Source organism: Heteronotia binoei, chromosome 3, assembly GCF_032191835.1.
Source record: "Heteronotia binoei isolate CCM8104 ecotype False Entrance Well chromosome 3, APGP_CSIRO_Hbin_v1, whole genome shotgun sequence".
Lineage (NCBI taxonomy): Eukaryota > Metazoa > Chordata > Lepidosauria > Squamata > Gekkonidae > Heteronotia > Heteronotia binoei.
This window is the reverse complement of record NC_083225.1, coordinates 187,453,128-187,474,375: the sequence shown is the minus strand read 5'-3', so window position 1 is coordinate 187,474,375 and position 21,248 is coordinate 187,453,128. Positions and strand designations below refer to the sequence as shown.

Below are 21,248 nucleotides of genomic sequence, written 5' to 3'. Positions count from 1 at the left end.
CCTTCCAAGGACAACCTCTGCGAGAGCTATGGCTGACCCAAGGCCATTCCAGCAGGTGCAAGCGGAGGAGTGGGGAATCATACCGGGTTCTCCCAGATAAGAGTCTGCGCACTTAACCACTACACCAAACTGGCTCTCTATACCAAATCTGCTGCAGTTGGAAACCCAAAATGGAGTCAAAATCCCATGCAGAAGTCATTATCATCCCTGCACCCAACATTTCCCAAACTGCCCATCAAACTCCTTTGGGTTCAAAGGCAATGTGAAGACTAAGAGCCAAGGAAAGGCAGATGATAAATCAAGGGGAATTGACATGTGACCTCTTAGAAGCTCCGGAAGTGTCCCATCTGTAGGTGGCCACTGACCTTTTCTAAGTAAGTGTAGCTCCAAGACTTCCCATCGGCAAAGATTCTGGATGTAATGCGGCCCGACTGGTCGTAGTCCATCCTTTCCGACATGGTCCCCCGCTGGATCCCCGCAATGTGTCCTCCCGAGGAGTAGGTTACATTCACTCCATTCAGCCTGCTGCTGGGAGACCAAAGACTGGGCCGGCCGGCCTGGTCATACAGAATCCGCAAGGTGAACTTGCGATGATCATCGTAGATCTTCTCTGTTCTTGTCACCCGGTCAAAGTCGAGGGACAGCAAGTTTCTGTTATGAACCTGCAGAGGACCAGGGAGGAATGAGAATGAGGATCAGAATGACACAGAAGGACCTGCGAGGATGAATTATTAACGGCTCTTCAAAGCAAACAAATGATTGTGGTTTTTTTCCTGGCAAGCTGACAAATTTCCGTTTCTGTAAACAATTCAAAGCTCTAGGATTCTGGGAGGAAAAAAATATAGGACGACTGCAATAAAATAAAACTGAAAGACAGAACCCCGCTCTGAATACAAACACACACGTTGAAAAAGGTGCCACAGGGTTCTTTGCTTGACCCGTAATAATTTTCAGCATTTGTGTGTGTGTGTGTGTAACACGAGTGGCTAAACTTGCTTAAAGTAAGAGCCACACAGAATAAATGTCAGATGTTTAAGAGCTGCAAGGAAGGAAGGAAGGAAGGAAGGAAACAAACCAAATAGATGAGGGGAGGGAAGAGGGAAGGAGAAGTGATATAAGCTAAATAACATGGAAAAAGGAAAGGTCCCCTGTGCAAGCACCAGTCATTTCCGACTCTGGGGTGACGTTGCTTTCATAACGTTTTCATGGCAGACTTTTTACGGGGTGGTTTTCCATGGCCTTCCCCAGTCATCTACTCTTTCCCCCCAGCAAGCTGGGTGGAAGGATGGAAGGCTGAGTCAACCTGAAAACCCAGCTTCCACCAGGTATCAAACTCAGGTTGTGAGCAGAGCTTAGAACTGCAGTACTGCAGCTTTAACACTCTGCGCCACGGGGCTCTTTTAAATAACATGAAATCAGGGCTTATTTTTGCTATGGTTCGTTTGTGAAACAAGGATTTGGCTTGCAGATGGTAACCCAAATCCTGGTTTGCTTTGATATGTGCAGGCTTTATTATCTCCATGCTGGCTAGGCAACTTTGCAGCTTAAGGGTGTATAAAAACATCACCAAATAACAAGCCTGGATTCAGCCAGGATGCCTGTGTTTCTACGTCACACAAAACCATAATTAAGACTGTTTCAGGTGAATAGCCGTGTTGGTCTCCAGCAGAGAGCAAAATTAGTGTCCAATAGCACCTTAAACACCAACAAGATTTCTCGCGTATAAGCTTCTGAGGTTCAAAACTCTCTTCATCAAACAGCTGAGGAAGTGGGTGTCAAGAGTCACTCCATTTTGTTCCTCTTTCCACATGTATCTAATTATACAATGCTATGCTTGTGCTTGCTTGCTATGCTGCCTTTGATATGAATTGCTGCTTGCTGCTTATCTGAAGGGTGGGTGGCATGTCTGGGAGATGGCTAGTTACTACGCAACCAAGGTCGAGAACTGGGGGAGATGCGACCCATGAACTGATAACACCTCCTGTGGTGATGAGAGCTTAATAGAAACCCTGCGCAAAACCCCCGCTTTAGTTTGGCACACTTTGGCTTGAATTATAACGGTCAGGGCAAAGGTTTATAAGCTGGAGGAACTGGCGGGAAGGTCAGTTCCGACAATGCGTGTGTATGCCCACGATGCTGGAATAAAGATGAACTCTACTTGTCTTTTCCTTGGCTCTGGGTCTGACAGTGAGTTGTGACTCACGAGTCTTCAAGGTGCTACTGGACTCTTGCTCTTTCCCAGGGCTTTCTGGGTAGAAAAGCCCAGCAGGAACTCATTTGCATATTAGGCCACACCCCCTGGCACTACCCATTGTTTCACGTAGGGCTTTTTTGGTAGAAAAAGCCCAGCAGGAACTCATTTGCATATTAGGCCACGCCCTCTGGCACCAAGTCAGCCGGAACTGTGTTCCAGTGCGTTCCTGCTCAAAAAAAGTCCTGCTCTTTCCTATTGCTGCAAACAGATGAGCATGGTTATCCCATTGTGATCCATGAGATAGTTAAGACAGTGATGAATAAACCAACCTCATCCTGTGATTTTAGACCCAGGTTTGACAGAATGGCCTGCATTCAGACAAACACAATACCCAAGCTCTAGGGTTGCCAGGTTCTCCCTGGCCATCCATGGGGGATAGGGAAGGATGGTTGCCAGATCCGGGTTGAGAAACTCCTGGAGATTTAGGGATGAGGCCTGGAGAGGACATGGACTTCAATGGAGTACAATGCCATACTGTCCACCCTCCACAGCATCCATTTTTTTACAGGTAGGATTGCCAAGTCTAACTCAGAAAATACCTGGGGACTTTGGGGGTGGGGCTGGGAGACTTTCCCATTCCCTACCAAACAAATAAAAATACAGCAGTACAGTCCCTCTGAATACAGTCTTCCTTTCCTCATCCCCCAGCAGCTGGCTGCACTTCCGCTCTCTCTCTCTTTCTCTCTCTCACACACAGAGGCACATGGCAGCCAAAATAAAAACAGCTCGGAAACACACACTTTGTGGTCTCACTGGGGCAATTTACTCACCATGGGAGTTGTTGACTGCTCTATACTCAACCCAGTTCATCAGATGAAAATGGGGGAAACCAGAGGTTACTATTTTAACGTCCAAATGGCTCCTTAAGGGACTGTAAAACAAGCGGAGGTTCTGTGCTCCTTCCCTTCCCTTCCCTTCTAGCAGGCACGTTGTTCTGCAGGCTCGCCCCTTCCCCATTCAGCCTGGCTCGAGATTTAAATTTCTAAAACCAAATTGTTCCCAAGCATCTTCTTAAGCCTTCTGTGGTTTGAAGGCACATGGAGGCTGTTGGGGCGGGGTTTCCCCCCACCAGCCAGCTGAATGGGGGTAGGAAAGTGCCTGCCAAACCGGGAGATCCCCCATTGGGACTTGGGGACTGGCAAGCCTATCTACAGGGCAACTCTTCAGTCTGGAGAAGAGCTGTAGTTCCCAGGGATCCCAAGATCCCGCCCAGAGGACGGCACTCTATCACAGTCACTTTAATTAATTAAACCATTGTTTTGCGTTGTGTCTGAACTGAGCCATAGCGTGTGTTTAAAATCCCCCCCCAATCATAGGAATTTGAAAATACCACTTTTTACCACCGCTGTCATATAAATTCCTTTCTGTGCCTCAGGAGTGAAATACAGCCTGGTTGACATAAAAAGTCCCCGCTGGGGGGTGGGGAGTGCTTCTGTATGCTCTACGAGGTCTCCAAAACGAGGATTTATAACACAAAACCCGGGAGGCAATGGTGGAGAGCCAAAACAGAACCTGGTAATAAGAGCCGCATGGCAGGAGTAAGTAATTGCTAAAATATATGACCAGTGTGGAAATTTGTCCAGGAAAAAAATTATAAAATCTGCATTTCATGAGAAGAAGAAGATGACGACATTGGATTTGTATCCCGCCTCCCACTCTGAATCTCTGAGTGGATCACAATCTCCTTTATCTCCTCCTCCCCACCACAACAAACAGCCTGTAAGGTAGGTGGGGCTGAGAGAGCTTTCCCAGAAGCTGCCCTTTCAGCTCTGTGAGAGCCGGGAGGCAATAGTGGAGAGCCAAAACAGAACCTTGTAATAAGAGAAGAAGAAGAAGATATTGGATTTATATCCCGCCCTCCACTCCGAAGAGTCTCAGAGCGGCTCACAATCTCCTTTACCTTCCTCCCCCACAACAGACACCCTGTGAGGTGGGTGGGGCTGGAGAGGGCTCTCACAGTAGCTGCCCTTTCAAGGACAACCTCTGCCAGAGCTATGGCTGACCCAAGGCCATGCTAGCAGGTGCAAGTGGAAGAGTGGGGAATCAAACCCGGTTCTCCCAGATAAGAGTCCGCACACTTAACCACTACACCAAACCAGCTCTTAACCACTACACCAAAGAGCCACATTGCAGGAGTAAATAATTGCAATGGCAAGGCTAAAATATAGGACCAGTGAGGCAATTTGTCCAGCAAAAATAATTATAAAATCTGCATTTCATGAGAAGACGACGATGACATTGGATTTGTATCCTGCCCTCCACTCTGAATCTCAGAGTGGCTCACAGTCTCCTTTACCTTTCCCCCCCTACAACAAACACCCTGTGAGGTGGGTGGGGCTGAGAGAGCTCTGACAGAAGCTGCCCTTTCAAGGACAGCTCTGCCAGAGCTACGGCTGACCCCAAGGCCATTCCGGCAGCTGCAAGTGGAGGAGTGGGGAATCAAACCTGGTTCTCCCAGATAAGAGTCTGCGCACTTAAGCACTACACCAAACTGTAGCTAGGTGATGACCTGTGCTGAAGCTTGGAAGGATGGGGCTGCAATGTTCCAATTAGCCAAGGCAGCGCTTTGCAGTTGGTGAGGTGGCCTTTACAGTACCATTGCGTACAGTGGTGCTGTCCGTCACTGTGACTATTAAGGCTGATCTCTTGCCACCAGAACAGCAGCCGAAAATAACGAGATGAGCCTCTGTGGCCAGATCTTGGGTTAAATAAACAAAAATGAATTAACTGGACAACTCCTATAACTGTGAAGAGATTGTCTAGCCGACTGTAGCAAAAGGTTTGCCTTTGTGGAGAAGAAGCCGGCGCAATCCTGAGTGGCGTCAGAGGAGATGTTTTTGTTTCAGAAAGAGTCCCGTCGTTACGGATGTTTAACTCAACTTGAAGTGCAAGGCAATCGATTTGTGACAGTCATGGGGCCAATTAGAGGTCCAGAACTTTGTGAGAATTCTGAGGGCTTGGTAGAGGAGCTAACTCTTGCGGTGGAGGAAATGGCTGCTGGTGCAGATACCTGGAGCAGGAATGCGGGATAATTAATTTGTGACGGTCAGTGACCCAGGAACAATGTATTTATTTATTCAGAAAAGGTATACGTCGCATCTACAGGGATGTTTTCAAAGCCAACTCAAGCCCGCAGGCGAAATGTAATGCTTTAAGGGTGGTGGAAACTTCTGGATAGTATCTTCACCACTTGGCAGAATTCACAGAATCATAGAGTCAGAAGGGACCTCCCAGGGTAATCTAGTCCAACCCTCTGCAAAATTTATGAAATTCACAAATGATCATTCTTTTTATATTGCAACCTCTATTCCAGAGAGAGACATCAGTTAATATTTCCACTGCTCTCTAAATTTTAAACCTTTGGATAATTATCTGAAATTTGCAGACGTCGTGCTATTGAAATACTTATTGGAAGATACAAAGAAGTCTGTAACTCAGGCAGTAGCAAAATATTGGTTTTTAGCCGTAAGTGAACAGAAGTTTTTAACATAGATGGTTAATAATGCCATTTTTAAGGTTTAAAATTGGTGGAATTTGAATATGAGAATGCTTTTATGTAGTCAAAAATTATGGTCCGTGACAGTGAGCGTTTGTATATTGCGCTGGTCAATTGACTGTAATAAATTGTTGTTGTTGAAATTCACAAATACTTCTCCCCACATACAATCAGTGACCCCTGCTCCACGCCCAGAATATTGCCAAAACAAACAAACAAAAACCTGGGGAAGGGACGGTGGCTCAGAGGTAGAGCATCTGCTTGGTAAGCAGAAGGTCCCAGGTTCAATCCCTGGCATCTCCACCAAAAAAGGGCCCAGGCAAATAGGTGTGAAAAACCTCAGCTTGAGACCCTGGAGAGCCGCTGCCAGTCTGAGTAGACAATAATGACTTTGATGGACTGAGGGTCTGATTCAGTAGAAGGCAGCTTCGTATGTTCATATGTTCATGTTCACCAGCCTCCTCTTGGAGCCCCGGCCTGGAGAAAAATTGCTGCAAGTTGCCTTGATTGAGTGAAAAATCACGATCTCGATCAACAACAGAGACTTTCAATATATTTCCAAACATGAGGAACTTATAGTCCAGAAAAGCGTCTGATTTAGGTCTCAGTCACGTTTACCTATTCTGCATATGAAGACATGAACCTTCCTTATCTCAAGGCTGACAAGAGGTCAGCATTGTTGATTCTGGCTGGTAGCAGCTCTCCAGGGTCTCAGGCAGACGTCTTTCGCATCACTTCCTGCTTCAATTTTTAAACTGTAGATGCCAGGAATGGAACCTGGGACTTTCCGCAAACATAGCAGATGCCCTGTCACTGAGCCATGCCCAAGAATCTCTACCACACGGTCGGCACCGCTGCTTAAATAACCCAACCTACGCTAAATGCCGGCTCTCCTCGCCTGCAACGGCAAATTCAAACAAAACTGGCTTCACTCTGACCTGTGTGAAAGCAGGGCTTTTTTGGTAGAAAAAGCCCAGCAGGAACTCATTTGTGTATTAGGCCACACACCCCTGACATCACCATTGTTTCACATAGGGCTTTTTGTAAAAAAAAAAAAAAGGCCTGGCAGGAATTCATTTGCATATTAGGCCACACACCCCTGTCACCAAGCCAGCCGGGACTGCATTCCTGCTCCAAAAAAGCCCTGTGTAAAAGTGAACAAAACACAAGGCGTCAGGGTCTCTAAGCTAGACAAAAACCATACTAAGACCATGCAATTTACAACAAACATATATCCATATCTATTTATATATATCTATATATATGTGTATGTATATTGCAATGTAGAATAGCAAAAATTATTATTAATAAAGCGCTGTCCATGAATGGAGAAGAATCTTTTCAATCCAACCAAAGTGTTCTACAAATATAGTCCCATGGAGACGGCTTTCCTCCTTCCTTCCATTAGCCAACGGGACTTCTCTTGAACAAGAGACAAAATTCCAAATTGTGTCTCAAATCAGTGTCTCAAATAGTCCAAGGATACTAGCGAAGCGTATACTCTGTGCGATTGCTGGAGGCTCCTGCGTTCCGTTTGAAAGAAACTTGGTTGAGACACTCATTGAGAAAGGACGGAGCTCTTGAGGAAGACTCAAAACTGCTTTTATTCGAATAGCAAGTCGGGCTCAGGGATCCTTCTTTCCTATTTGGAATTTTGTCTCTTGTTCAAGAGAAGTCCTGTTGGCTAGTGGAAGAGAGAAGGAAAGCACTCTTGACCGGACAATATTTGCAGAATACCTTGGTTGAGGACTGAAAAGGTTCTTCACCGTTCACGGACTGTACTTTCGACGTCTTACTGTTTACATTGTAAAATACTTATATGTACGTTTCCTGTGAATTGCACGGCCTTATTGGGTTTTTTTGTCTGTGTAAAAGTAACTGCGTAAAAGAAGCTTTTGATTACTGGCTCAGCATGGCCTCTTTCGCTCACCCGCAGCCTGCGTCCAAAGACGGTGATCTGGCCCCTGGCTTGCTCTTTGCGTTGCCTCCATTCAACGAGGTTGAGGCCGTTGTCAATGGGGAGGGTGACGTTCCTCTTCCCCACGGTGGGGTTCACCGTGCCGGCCAGCAGGTGCGGCTCGGTCTGCAGGGCCACCTCCATGCCGTTGGCCAGCATGAGCCGGAGAGAGCCGTCGGCACCGATGTAGTAGCTGTTTCGCACTTGATCTGTAAGATGGATGGAAATGATTGCATCACAGAAGGTTCCGAGGACAGCAAGGATGCTAACTAAGCAACTCCCAGCACCCTTAAAGCACTAAGTCCGTCTTTATCGTCACTGTCTACTGCAGGGGTGTCAAACCCATTTGCTATGAGGGCTGGATCTGACATAAATGAGACCTTGTCGGGCTGGGCCATGCGTGTACCTATTTAAGATTAGGTAGCAGAGATATATATTTTATAAAGAACACAGATAAACACAAATATTTGGTTTTTTTTTTTTTTTAAATTAAAACATGCTTAAAACATCAGCACTCGTTGGTCTTAAAGGTGCTTTCTTTGTATCTCTCCCATGGGATCCAGGGAACTGAGCAAAGGAAGCTCTGGCTCCTTCCTTCCCCAGGGGACCAGGAGGGGGAGGAGCCTCAGTCAGTAAAAGGAAGAGAGGCTTGGCTCAGTAGCTCTGCTGTGCGATTGAGAGAGCCTGGCAAAGCAAGCTATCTCTCTCCCCCATCCCCAAGGGAGGAGCCTCAGCCAGTGGAGAAAATAGAGGCTTTGGTCTGTATTAGCTCCAGTGAGATTGAGAAAGTCTGGCAAAGCAAGCTGTGATGCAGAAGAAAGCGCGAGAGAGGGAGAAGGGAGCAGACAACAACCAGTTGCTCGGGGGCCTGATAGGAGCCCTCCAGGGGCCTGATTCGGCCCCCAAACCCCTGATACTCTACTGGGACAGACTCATTCTTTGGCTTTTCCACAGGCAGCTCTCTGGGCAGGGATCATGTGATTTTTCTGTTCTACAGAGTCTTGCAGTGTGCTGGCAGAAGATGGAAATTTAACTAGGTCGTCTTGTCTGTCATCGACAGAACAATATCTCTGGCTTCGGGGGTCTGTTTGCCACACTAATGGTGTCTTGCAAGCAGGGGTCGTTTTGTAGAAAAAGAGGTGCTGGAGCTCATTAGCACAACTCATCTGCATAACTCATTTGCATATGCCACACACCCCTGACATCACCAGAAGGGGTACTAAATTATATCAGCTCAGCATCTACCGTAAAATGCTTCTTGAATTATAACTGTCATAATAAAACCTTACTCCCATCGTACTGTTTAAAATTACTTTATCCTATGGGGCCACAGTAGCATGAGGAAAATTTCCATCTGTCTGATTTGAACATGTGAAGTTGCCTTCTACTGACTCAGACCCTCAGCCCATCAAAGTCAGTACTGTCTTTTCAGACTGGCAGCGGCTCTCCAGGGTCTCCAGCTGAGGTTTTTCACACCTATTTGCCTAAACCCTTTTTAGTTGGAGATGCCGGGGATTGAACCTGGGACTTTCTGCTTCCCAAGCAGATGCTCTGCCACTGAGCTACAGCCCCACTGTATGTCTCTCCAGGGTCTCAGGCTGAGGTCTTTCCCATCTCCTACTGCCTGGCCCTTTTAACTGGAGATGCCAGGGACTGAACCTGGGACCTTTTGCATACCAAGCAGAGGCTCTGCTACTGAGCCACAGGCCCTGTCTAAATTAACCTAAGACAGATTAGTCATCTATTACGGTCAACATTGTCTACTTAGACTGGAAGAAGCTCTTCAGGGTCTCAGGCAGGGGGTCTTTCATATTACCAGCTGGAGATGCCGGGGATTGAACCTGGGACTTTCTGCTTACCAAGTAGATGCTCTACCACTGAGCTACAGCCCCACTGTATGTCTCTCCAGGGTCTCAGGCTGAGGTCTTTCCCATCGCCTACTGCCTGGTCCTTTTAACTGGAGATGCCGGGGACTGAACCTGGGACCTTCTGCTTACCAAGCAGATGCTCTGCCACTGAGCCCCCATCCCTCCCCGATTGTTATATGTTTTGGTTATTTTCCCATTTTTTTTGTGGGGAAAAATATCAGAAAGTTTGTCAAATCTTGGAGTTCAGCAAAATTCTCCCAGGGGTTTGAACAATGGAGGCCAGAAGCAATTATTATTTTTTTGGGGGGTGGGGGAGGGCTAAGAAAGAAAGCACAATAAAATTTTAAAGGTTACGGAGCTCCACTCCTGTGAGCTCTTGCTCAAAAGGAGTCCTGCTTGTGGGGAAGCATAATTATGAGACGCCACTGCCAAATGTATATGAGCAGGGAAGGTCTACACGCACCCATCCGTGCATCAAAGAAAGAGGTTAACTTGGCAAGAAATTTCAAGAAAAACTTCATCACCTTGTCTAATTGGGATGGTTAATTAAAACTGGAGAAGCGTAGAAGATTAATTTAAAATTGTAAAGTGTTTGTACCATTAGTATGTATGGATGCGAAAGCTGAACAATGAAGAAAAGCTGACGGGAAGAAAATTGATTTCGCTGAAATGTGATCTTGGAGGGGAGCTTTACGGATACTGGAGACCACCCAAAAAACAGATAAGCGGGTAGAACAAACGAAGGCAGCCCCGTGGCGCAGAGTGGTAAAGATGCAGTACCGCAGTCTGAGCTCTCTGCTCACGACCTGAGTTTGATCCCGGCGAAAGCTGGGTTCAGTTAGCCGGCTCGAGGTTGACTCAGCCTTCCACCCCTCCGAGGTTGGTCAGATGAGTACCCAGCTTGCTGGGGGGAAAGTGTAGCTGACTGGGGAGGGCAATGGCAAACCACCCTGTGGAGAAACGCCATCTTAGGGGGGAGGAACATGAAACTGCGAAGCAGGCTTTGGCCTAGCCTTCCCCTCACTTCCCCCCTCCCTTCCAGAGTTAAACCATCAACTCTAGGGGGAGAGCCTCCTAGAGAGACAGGAAGTTCTTTTGTTCTTTGCATTGGAGTTAGCAGGAAGAGTTTTTTTTTTAGTTTGCAGCTGGTGCTCAGGAAGAGAGGTTGCCTGCCTGTGGGCTCCTGCCGGTGGGGTAGGCCTGCTCAGGAAAATGAGGTCCCCAGGCAGTCAGACCAAGTAAGTCATCCCCAAGGCGGGGCAAGTTTAGACCAGGGACAGTAGGATGCGTTTATAACACCTTTCCTTTGTCATGCTGTTTGCTGTGCGGGTGCTGTGCTGTGCTAACTTTTTATATGCAACTGTTTTTGTTTTGTTTTTCTTTCCCTTTTTTTCCCTCTTGTAAATAAATATTTTTTCTGTTTTGAATGCTGGCAGTCAAACTCTGTACCACATAGATCCCCAACCGCCTTAGACCACGCTGCTTTATAAAGGGGGCCCTGGGGAAGGGGGAAGGCATGCAGTTGGATAAGGTGCCAATCCTCCAGGGGTGCCCCAAAGAAGTTCTGAGGTCTCTGTGAAACCCAAGTACAGGGTGGCAGAGGACCTTGAGGCCTGGCCTCATAGCTGGAGAGGGGGATTGGGAGTCCTGTTCCTCTCAATCTGAACCCCTAGACTGAGCAGGTGGTGGCAGCGAGCCCAAGGGGCAGGAGGAGAAATAGCTCCCTCCGGGAGTTGGCGACTCAGCAGTGAGTTGATGGGACTGGGTCTGAAGGCAGAATGGGGCCGGTTCCGTCACACACCCCGTAAAAAGTCTGCCGTGAAAACGTGATGTGACGTCACCCCAGAGTCGGAAAGGACTGGTGTTTGCACAGGGGACTACCTTTACGTTTATTTTTAGAACAAATCAGGACTGAACTCTCCCTAGAAGTTAAAATAATCACACAGAGGCTATTGTATTCCAGTTGTACCATGAGAAGAACCACCGGAAAAGACCACAATGCTAGGAAAAGTGGAAGCCAGCAGGAAAAGAGGAAGACCCAGCAGGAGATGGATGGACTCAGTCAGGGGTGGAATTCTAGCAGGAGCTCCTTTGCATATTAGGCCATGCACCCCTGGTGCAGCCAATCCTCCCAAGAGCTTACAAAAAAGAGCCTTGTAAGCTCTTGGAGGACTGGCTACATCAGGGGGTGTGGCCTAATATGCAAAGGAGCTCCTGCTAGAATTCCACCCATGGACGCAATCAAGGAAGCCACGGCCCTCAGTTTGCAAGACCTGAGCAAGGCTGTTAAGAATAGGCTGGGGTTTTTTTTTGCGGGGTGGGGGTGGCATTCATTCATAGAGTCACCATAAGTTGGAAGAGACTTGGCAGTGCATAACCACAAACACAGGAGAGGCAGAAAGTCCCGGCATTTGCCCAGGCCCAAAGACCAACAAAGGGCGTCCTTAAGAACATAAACATAAGAGAAGCCATGTTGGATCAGGTCAGAGGCCCATTCAGTCCAACACTCTGTGTCACACAGGGGCCAGAAGCCAGGTGCCCTCAGGAGGTCCACCAGTGGGGCCAGAGCTCCAGAAGCCCTCCCACTGTTGCCCCCCCCCAAAAAAAGCATCATTGCCCCAGACATAAGAACGTAAGAGAAGCCATGTTGGATCAGGTCAGAGGCCCATTCAGTCCAACACTCTGTGTCACACAGGGGCCAGAACCCAGGTGCCCTCAGGAGGTCCACCAGTGGGGCCAGAGCTCCAGAAGCCCTCCCACTGTTGCCCCCCCTCCCCAAAGCATCACTGCCCCAGACATAAGAACGTAAGAGAAGCCATGTTGGATCAGGTCAGCAGCACATCCAGTTCAACACTCTGTGTCACACAGGGATGGAATTCTAGCAGGAGCTCCTTTGCGTATTAGGTCACACACCCATGATGTAGCCAATCCTCCAAGAGCTTACAAGTCTCTTTTCTGTTAGCTCTTGGAGGATTGGCTACATCAGGGGTGTGTGGCCTAATACACAAAGGAGCTCCTGCTAGAATCCCACCCCTGGGAAGATGTTTTTGCAGAGCAGCCATTCGAGCTGAGGCAAGCTGGGGATTGAGACATTTGACCGGGAGACAATGATTAGAGACCCACGTTCCCTTCTCCAGATGCATAAATCACAGCCGAGTCAATTAATTCCCTGAAGAGTCCTGAACGACAGCTTCTGCGGCTTAATTAGACTCCCGAGGTGAAGCTAACCTCTCAGCCCAGTGTTCACCAAACAGCTTAATGTTTCGGAAATCCACTCGGGCTGATTAGCAGTGGAGATGCCTCGGTTATAAGAGAAGGAACTGTCAGGCCGGAATGTAACTGGAACACGAGTCTGCCTTATGCTGACTTGGACCGTCGGTCCATCAAGGTCAATGTTGTCTATTCAGACGGACAGCATCTCTCCAGAGTCTCCAGTTGAGGCCTTTCCTATCACCTGTGGCTTGATCCTTCGACTGGAGATGCTGGGGATTGAACCTTGGGACCTCTGCTATGCCAAGCAGATGCTCAAGGAGTCACAACCCTTCCCAAATTAGAAAAGACAGGTGACAATTCCTTAGCCTTGTTGTATCCCATGCTTCCCTCTAAGTCTTCCCCCTAAGTCTGTCCATCCACCCATCCTTCCTTCCTTCCGTCCTTCCTTCCTTTGGATCATAGAGTTGGAAGGGACCATACAGGCCATTTAGTCCAACCCCCTGCTCAATGCAGGATCTATCTATCTATCTATCTATCTATCTATCTATCTATCTATCTATCTATCTATCTATCTATCTATCTATCTATCTATCTATCTATCTATCTATCTATCTATCATCTCTCTCCCTTCCTTCCCAGTCGTTACCAACCCATGGTATAATGATGTTTTCTTGGCAGACTTTTTTATGGGGTGGTTTGCCATTGCCTTCCCCAGTCATCTACGCTTCATCCCCAGCAAGCTGGGCATTCATTTTACCGACCTCAGAAGGACGGAAAGCTGAGTCAACCTTGAGCCAGCTACCTGAGCCCAGCTTCCGCCGGGACTGAACTCAAGTCGTGAGCAGAGCTTGGACCGCAGCGCTGCAGCTGACCAGTCTGCCCCGCAAGGCTCCTTTTTTGTCTTCTTGCCACGACTCAAATATGGCTTCATAAAGAATTGTACTATGTGGGCAGCTTAATGCACATCCAGTCTTCCCTGGTGAACTTGGTATATTGGAATGCGGGAAACTATGCGAGCCAGCCACCCAACCTTGCCTGCGGTTAACAAATCCCTTTAATAAGAATCGTAACCAGAGGCAGAGGTTGAGTTGTAAGAAGAATGCACTAGGCAAGGAAGGAGACTGAACCCCAAGTGGAAAACAGCTGTGGCATCAATAACTGGCCCTGCTTGTTAATTAGGTGCGATGGTGTGCGCGTCAGCACCAGAAGGCATCACAAAGCACCAGGATGTGGGGCTCTCACGGTGCTGGGATTACTACAGCGGCATCTGTTTCCTGCTGCATGGTCCAATGAGTGCCGCTCAAGCCTTCGCAGGCCTTGCCCATCGCCCCAGAGGAGACTTTGATTCACTGTTTGGATCTACTTGTGTTAATGACCTGACATGAAGAAGAATTGCAGATTTATACCCCAGAGACTATATATATCAGAGACTCAGACCAGCTTACAATCTCGTTTATCTCCTTCCCCCACAACAGATACCCTGTGAGGTGGGTGGGGCTGAGAGAGCTCTCTCAGAAGCTGCCCTTTCAAGGACAACTCTGCAAGAACTATGGCCAACCCATGGCCATTCCAGTAGTTGCAAGTGGAGGAGTGGGGAATCAAACCTGGTTCTCCCTGGTTAAGTCTGCGCACTTAACCACTACACCAAAGTGGCTCTCATGCAAAGCTCAGGGGAAGTTATGGAACCGGGGCTAATTTTGTAGCAGGAACTCCTTTGCATATTAGGCCACACGCTCCTGATGTAGCCAATCCTCCAAGGGCTTACTGGGCTCTTCTTACAGAACTTATTGTAAGCTCCAGGAGGATTGGCTACATCAGGGCCGTGTGGCCTAATATGCAAAGGAGTTCCTGCTACAAAAAAACCCCTGTATGGAACTATTCTGAATTTAGTCTTCACTCCCACCAAAGGGGGGGGGGTGGGTGGGCCGGTTGGTCTGATCTTGTCAGATCTCAGAAGCTAAGCAGACTCGGCCCTGGCTAGTACTTGGATGGGAAACCACCGAGGAAGTCCAAGGTTGCTACGTAGAGGCAGGCAATGGCCAACCACCTCTGCTTGTCTTCTGCCTTGGCCTGGATGGTCCAGTCTAGCTGGGTCTCCTCAGGTCTCAGAAGTTAAGCAGGGTCAACCCTGGCTAGTCCTTGGACGGGGTTTATTTATTTATTTTATTTTATTTAGGCAATTTCTAGGGTTGCCAAGTCCAATTCAAGAAATATCTGGGGACTTTGGGGGTGGAGCCAGGAGACTTTGGGGGTGGAGCCAAGATCAAGGCTGTGACAAGCATAATTGAACTTCAAAGGGAGTTCTGGCCATCACATTTAAAGGGACGCACACCTTTTCAACGCCTTCCTTCCATAGAAAATAATGAAGGATAGGGGCACCTTCTTTTGGGGCCCATAGAATTGGACCCCCTAGTCCAATCTTTTTGAAACTTTGGGGGTATTTTGGGGAGAGGCACTAGATGCTATACTGAAAATTTGGTGCCTCTACCCCAAAAAACAGCCCCCCAGAGCCCCAGATACTCACGGATCAATCCTCCATGATTTTCTATGGGAGTAAATCTCCATAGGGAATAACAGAGTTCCCAGCAGACATTTCCCTCCCCTCCCCCCGCTTTCTGACGACCCTGAAGCGGGGGGAAGGCCTCCAAACCAGGGATCCCCTGCCCCCATCTGGGGATTGGCAACCCTAGCGATTTCTATCCCGCTCTTTCCCAAAATGGGCTCAGGGTGGACCACAGCATTCTAAAAACGATATAAAACAACAGTTAAAACCAAATCAGGGTGTGGAGAAACACCATTTTAGGCCTGTGCTTGTCTGGGAGTTGGCTAGAGGAGTCTATAAAACTCTAGGCAAGGCTTTGGCCTAGTCTATTCCTCCTTCCCCTTCCCTCCTGTCTGGAAGCAGCACTTCTGAGGAGGCCTCCTAGAGAGACAGGAAGTCTTTCAGGCTGGTCTCGCAGAAGGCTGCAGGGGGGAAAATGGAACTGGGTTTTATATTAGAGGTTTTTGGAGGGAAACAGGCAGTTAAAATTGTCAGGGGAAGCTGGCAGTCAGTTGAGTTTTGATTTGAGTCTTGGTGACTGATGAGTCGGTTCGGGATGGTGTGGTCAGGGCCAGTTGCATCTTAGGGAAAGAAGGAGCGTTTTATCCCTACTTTCATTTATTACTTCTGTTCACCCTGTATTTAAAAATGCCCGTAAATAGTTATAAGTTTTAAATAAATATTTTGTCTTTTTAAAAAGGTAGTCCCTCTGTACCACGTAGGTTCCCCAACTGCCTTAGACCACACTACTGCATGAGGGGAGTTCAGGAAAGGGGGAAGGCATGCAGTTGGCAAGGGTGCCAATCCTCCAGGGGTCTCCTAAAGAAGGACTGTGGTCTCTGTGTTAACCAGGTGCTGGGTTGGCAGACTTTGAGGCCATAGAACTGGCAAGGGGGATTGGGAGTCCTGTTCCTCTTGGTCAGGGACCCATAAATTGAGTAGGCGGTGGGTAGGGTTGCCAAGTCCAATTCAAGAAATATCTGGGGACTTTGGGGGTGGGGCCAGGAGACTTTGGGGGTGGAGACAGGAGACATTGGGGGTGGAGCCAGGAGCAAGGGTGTGACAAGCAGAATTGAACTCCAAGGGAGTTCTGGCCATCACATTTAAAGGGACAGCACGCCTTTTAAAATGCCTTCCTTCCATAGAAAATAATGAAGGATAGGGGCACCTTCTTTTGGGGCTCGTAGAATTGGACCCCCTAGTCCAATACTTTTGAAACTTGGGGGGTATTTTGGGAAGAGGCACTAGATGCTATACGGAAAAATTGGCACCTCTACCTCAAAAAACAGACCCTCCCAGAGCCCCCGATACCCGCGGATCAATTCCCCATCATTCCTTATGGGAATTGTTCATGGAGGTGCATAACGGCTGTGGGGGTGGGGCTTTCCCCGCCGGCCAGCTGGCTGGGGGAGGGGGGAAGCCTGTAAAACCGGGGGATCCCCCACTGGGACCTGGGGATTGGGAAGCCTAGGCGGTGGCAACGTGCCCTAGTGGTGGGAAGAAGATAAGCTCCCTCCAGGGGTTGGCAACCCAAAAGGGAGTTAACGGGACCGGTCTGAAGGCAGAATCGGGCCGGTTCCGTCACACAGTGTAACGAGACCATTTGATAGATCACACGTGTTATAAACAGCAGCTCAGCTGGGCACGTGTTATATAAACTAAGAGTCTAAAAAACAGTAGATGGAGTAAAATTCGTATTACAGCAGAGATGGTTACCGTAGCATAGGGCCAGACAACGGAGTAGGACGGCCGCTACCTCAACCAAAGGCCTGGTGGAATAGCTCCATCTTGCAGCCCTATAGAAAGGTAACAATTCCGGGAGGGTCCGGATCTCTAAAGGGAGTTGATTTCACCAGGCTGGGGCCAAGGCTGAAAAAGCCCTGGCCGTGGTTGAGGCAAGTCGGATGTCCTTTGGGATGTTGGGTACCGGATTGTAGTGATCTCCGGGGCGCATATGGGGATAGGCTTCACAGAGGCAGGCACTGAAGGCAGATTCACACAACCTTTGTGGTTTGTGCGCAGTTTTCCATCCAGGGTGGGCTGCGGAGAGATGCCTTTCCCTGCAATGCGCCCAGCCCCTCCTTGCCTGCTACCCCCAGGCCGAAGCTCCGGGCACAGGTGCTCGGGCTCACCTTGCAGCAAGGTGTAGAAGGCCCCCGAGGCCGACAGGTTGGTTGTGATGGTGACGTCGTCTTTGCTGGACGTCTCCACTTGGACGTGGACCGAACTGTCGGTGTCGCTCCGGAAGCTGCTGACCTGGCCTGTCGGGAAAGTGATGTTGGTGAGGCGCCCAAAGGTGTCGTACCTGGGAAGGAAGGAAGAAGAGGCGTCAGCTGAAACACAGAGAGGGAGAGAGACAGGCAGACAGTAGCCTCCACCCCCTAGTGCTGGGTTTGAAATAGTTCAAGAAGAAGAAGAAGATATTGGATTTATATCCCGCCCTCCACTCCGAAGAGGCTCAGAGCGGCTCACAATCTCCTTTACCTTCCTCCCCCACAACAGACACCTGTGAGGTACATGAAGATATTGGATTTATATCCCGCCCTCCACTCTGAAGAGTCTCAGAGCGGCTCACAATCTCCTTTACCTTCCTCCCCCACAACAGACACCCTGTGAGGTAGATGAAGATATTGGATTTATATCCAGCCCTCCACTCCGAAGAGTCTCAGAGCGGCTCGCAATCTCCTTTACCTTCCTCCCCCACAACAGACACCCTGTGAGGTGGGTGGGGCTGAGAGGGCTCTCACAGCAGCTGCCCTTTCAAGGACAACCTCTGCCAGAGCTATGGCTGACCCAAGGCCATTCCAGCAGCTGCAAGTGGAGGAGGGGGGAATCAAGCCCGGTTCTCCCAGAGAAGAGAGCTATGGCTGACCCAAGGCCATTCCAGCAGCTGCAAGTGGAGGAGTGGGGGAATCAAACCTGGTTCTCCCAGAGAAGAGAGCTATGGCTGACCCAAGGACATTCCAGCAGGTGCAAGTGGAGGAGTGGGGAATCAAACCCGGTTCTCCCAGATAAGAGAGCTCTGGCTCACCCAAGGCCATTCCAGCAGGTGCAAGTGGAGGAGTGGGGAATCAAACCCGGTTCTCCCAGATAAGAGACCGCACACTTCACCACTACACCAAACTGGCTCAAAGAATCATAGAGTTGGAAGGGATCTCCGGGGTCATCTAGTCCAGGGGTCCTCAATTCCCAGTCTGTGGCATGTTAGCAACTGGGCCGTGAGTTGTATAATTATTCCATTATATATTACAGTATAGTAGTAATAATAATAAGACACTGGATTTATATCCTGCCCTCCACTCTGAATTTCAGAGTCTTAGAGCAGCTGACAATCTCCTATATCTTCTCCCCCCACAACAGACACCCTGTGAGGTGGGTGGGGCTGACGGAGCTCTCCGCAGAAGCTGCTCATTCAAAGACAACTCTGTAAGAGTCATAGCCGATCCAAGGCCATTCCAGCAGTTGAAAGTGGAGGAGTGGGGAATCAAACATGGTTCTCCCGGATAGGAGTCCGCGCACTTAACCACCACACCAAACACTTTAGAAATAAAGTGCAAAACTGTATCATCCCGAAACCCCCCAGTCCATGGAAAAATTGTCTTCCACAAAACCAATCCTGGTGCCAAAAAGGTTGGGGACTGCTGATTTAGTCCAACTACCTGCACCAGAGCTTTTTTTTGTAGCAGAAACTCTTTTGCGTATTAGGCCACACGCTCCTGATGTAGCCAATCCTTCAAAAGCTTACAGGGATCTTATTCCTGTGCCTACTATAAGCTCCAGGAGGATTGGCTACATCAGGGGTGTGTGGCCTAATATGCAAAGGAGTTCCTTCTACAAAAAAAGCGCCCTGTTTCTATTTAATGTTTTGATGACACGTGGTTGCCTATCGTCTGTCGCTTTAGTTGCAGAATCGTGCACAGCAGTCAGATGGCCATCTAGCCCCTGTTTAAAAACCTCCACGGAAGGAGAGCCCACCCACCACCTCCTGTGGAAGCACGCCTGCCCCGTACTCCAAAGGGAGAGGAATTAAATGCTGCTATTTAAAAATGCGTGCCACAAGCAAATCAAGTGACCCAATGGCACGCAATGTCCAAGGCCCGTCATTCACACTGTGACCTTCTTTGGCGGTCTCTGAGGATGGCCGGCATCTCACCTATGACGGTTGCTAAAAGGTCACCCTTTGAGAAAGTTGGTTTGCGGCTGGGGAGACCGATTGCGCTTTTTGAAACTCTTGTTTTCAATTAGCAGCAGATGAGGTGTAAAATATTCATGCCCCGATACAGCAGCTTCTTTGGTACCAAGAATTTTTTTTTAAAAAAAAATAAAAATAAAAGGAAGCTCTTAAGGCTGGCCTGTAGTGGAAGCATCTCTTTGCCATGGATGAATGCTCCCCCCCCCAAACTTTCTTTTTATGCTTCCTTCTTTGTTATGCTTTTGCTTTGATTTGCTGTTTCTAAAGATCAACGTTGGCCTTTCATCTTGCTTTGCAGAAGAGTTTCCCACCCCCCCCACCCCCCCGCACCTTGATTCACACAACTTAAAGGTAAAGGTGCAAGCACCAGTCGTTTCTGACTCTGGGGTGACGTCGCATCACGACGTTTTCACAGCAGACTTCTTACGAGGTGGTTTGCCATTGCCTTCCCCAGTCATCTATACTCCCCCCCACCCCCCGGCAAGATGAGTGCTCGTTTTACCGACCTCGGAAGGATGGAAGGCTGAGTCAACCTTGAGCTGGCTACCTGAACCCAGCTTCCACTGGGATCGAACTCAGGTTGTGAGCAGAGAGCTTAGGCTGCAGTGCTGCAGCTTTACCACTGAGCCACAGAGCTCTTTCGCACAACTTTTTAAAAAAGGGAGTCCCCTGTGCAAGCACCAGTCGTTTTCGACTCTGGGGTGACGTTGCTTTTCACAGCAGACTTTTTACGGGGTGGTTTGCCATTGTCTTCCCCAGTCATCTACACTTTCCCCCCAGCAAGCTGGGGACTCATTTGACCGACCTCGGAAGGATGGAAGGCTGAGTCAACCTGGAGCCAGCTACCTGAACCAGCTTCTGGTGGGATCGAACTCAGGTCGTGAGCAGAGAGCTTAAGCCACAGTACTGAAGCTTCACCACTCTGTGCCGCGGGGCTGCTTCACACAACTTAGCTGATCTCAAAACCTTGTGTGTGAATGAATGAGACGTATTGAATGATGGGGTGATGTGAACACTGAAATGGGACCTTTAACCCAGACTCCAGAGAGCTTACAATCTTAATATCAAGAATCTGTGTTTGTGTGAGAATCACCGCAAACATTCACATGCAGCTGAAGCCTACACTATTCCCTGTGTAATTAGTGTAGGTTTCTGCTTCCTCCTCCCCAAACTGATTCTTGCCGAGGGGTGGAAGAAACAGCAGCACTTGGAAACTTGGCAGGGGTGGCCAGACTTGCTTAACGTAAGAGCCTCATAGAATAGTTGTCAGATGTTTGAGAGCTGCAAGTCAGGAAGGGAGGGAGGAGGGAGGGAGAGAGAGAGAGGGAGGGAGGGAAGGAGGGAGAGAGAGAGGGAGGGAGGGGAGGGAGAGGGAGGGAAGGAAGGAAGGAAGGGAGGGAGAGGGAAGGGAGGGGGAGAGAGAGGAAGGGAGGAAAGGGAGGGAGGGAAGGGAGGGAGAGAGAGAGGGAAGGGAGGGAGGGAGAGGGAGGGAAGGGAGGGAGAGGGAAGGGAGGGAGAGGGAGGGAGGGAGGAAGGGAGGGGAGGAGAGGGAGAGAAAGAGGAGGAGGAAGAAGAAGATATTGGATTTATATCCCGCCCTCCACTCCGAAGAGTCTCAGAGCGGCTCACAATCTCCTTTACCTTCCTCCCCACAACAGACACCCTGTGAGGTGGGTGGGGCTGGAGAGGACTCTCACAGCAGCTGCCCTTTCAAGGACAACCTCTG

The 21,248-nt window shown here is 48.9% G+C and overlaps 1 protein-coding gene across 5 annotated transcripts in view; it reads right to left on the bottom strand.

Annotated features, from left to right (window-relative positions):
- TENM4 (teneurin transmembrane protein 4) overlaps positions 1–21,248 on the bottom strand; it is a 792,728-nt gene that overhangs the window by 14,973 nt on the left and 756,507 nt on the right. For all 5 annotated transcript variants that reach the window (XM_060235003.1, XM_060235004.1, XM_060235005.1 and 2 more), the window contains 3 exons: positions 17,463–17,635; positions 7,681–7,916; positions 366–662 (listed from right to left, as the gene is read on the bottom strand). In XM_060235003.1, coding sequence (XP_060090986.1) covers positions 366–662; positions 7,681–7,916; positions 17,463–17,635 — 706 coding nt within the window. The remainder of the gene's footprint in view (positions 1–365; positions 663–7,680; positions 7,917–17,462; positions 17,636–21,248) is intronic.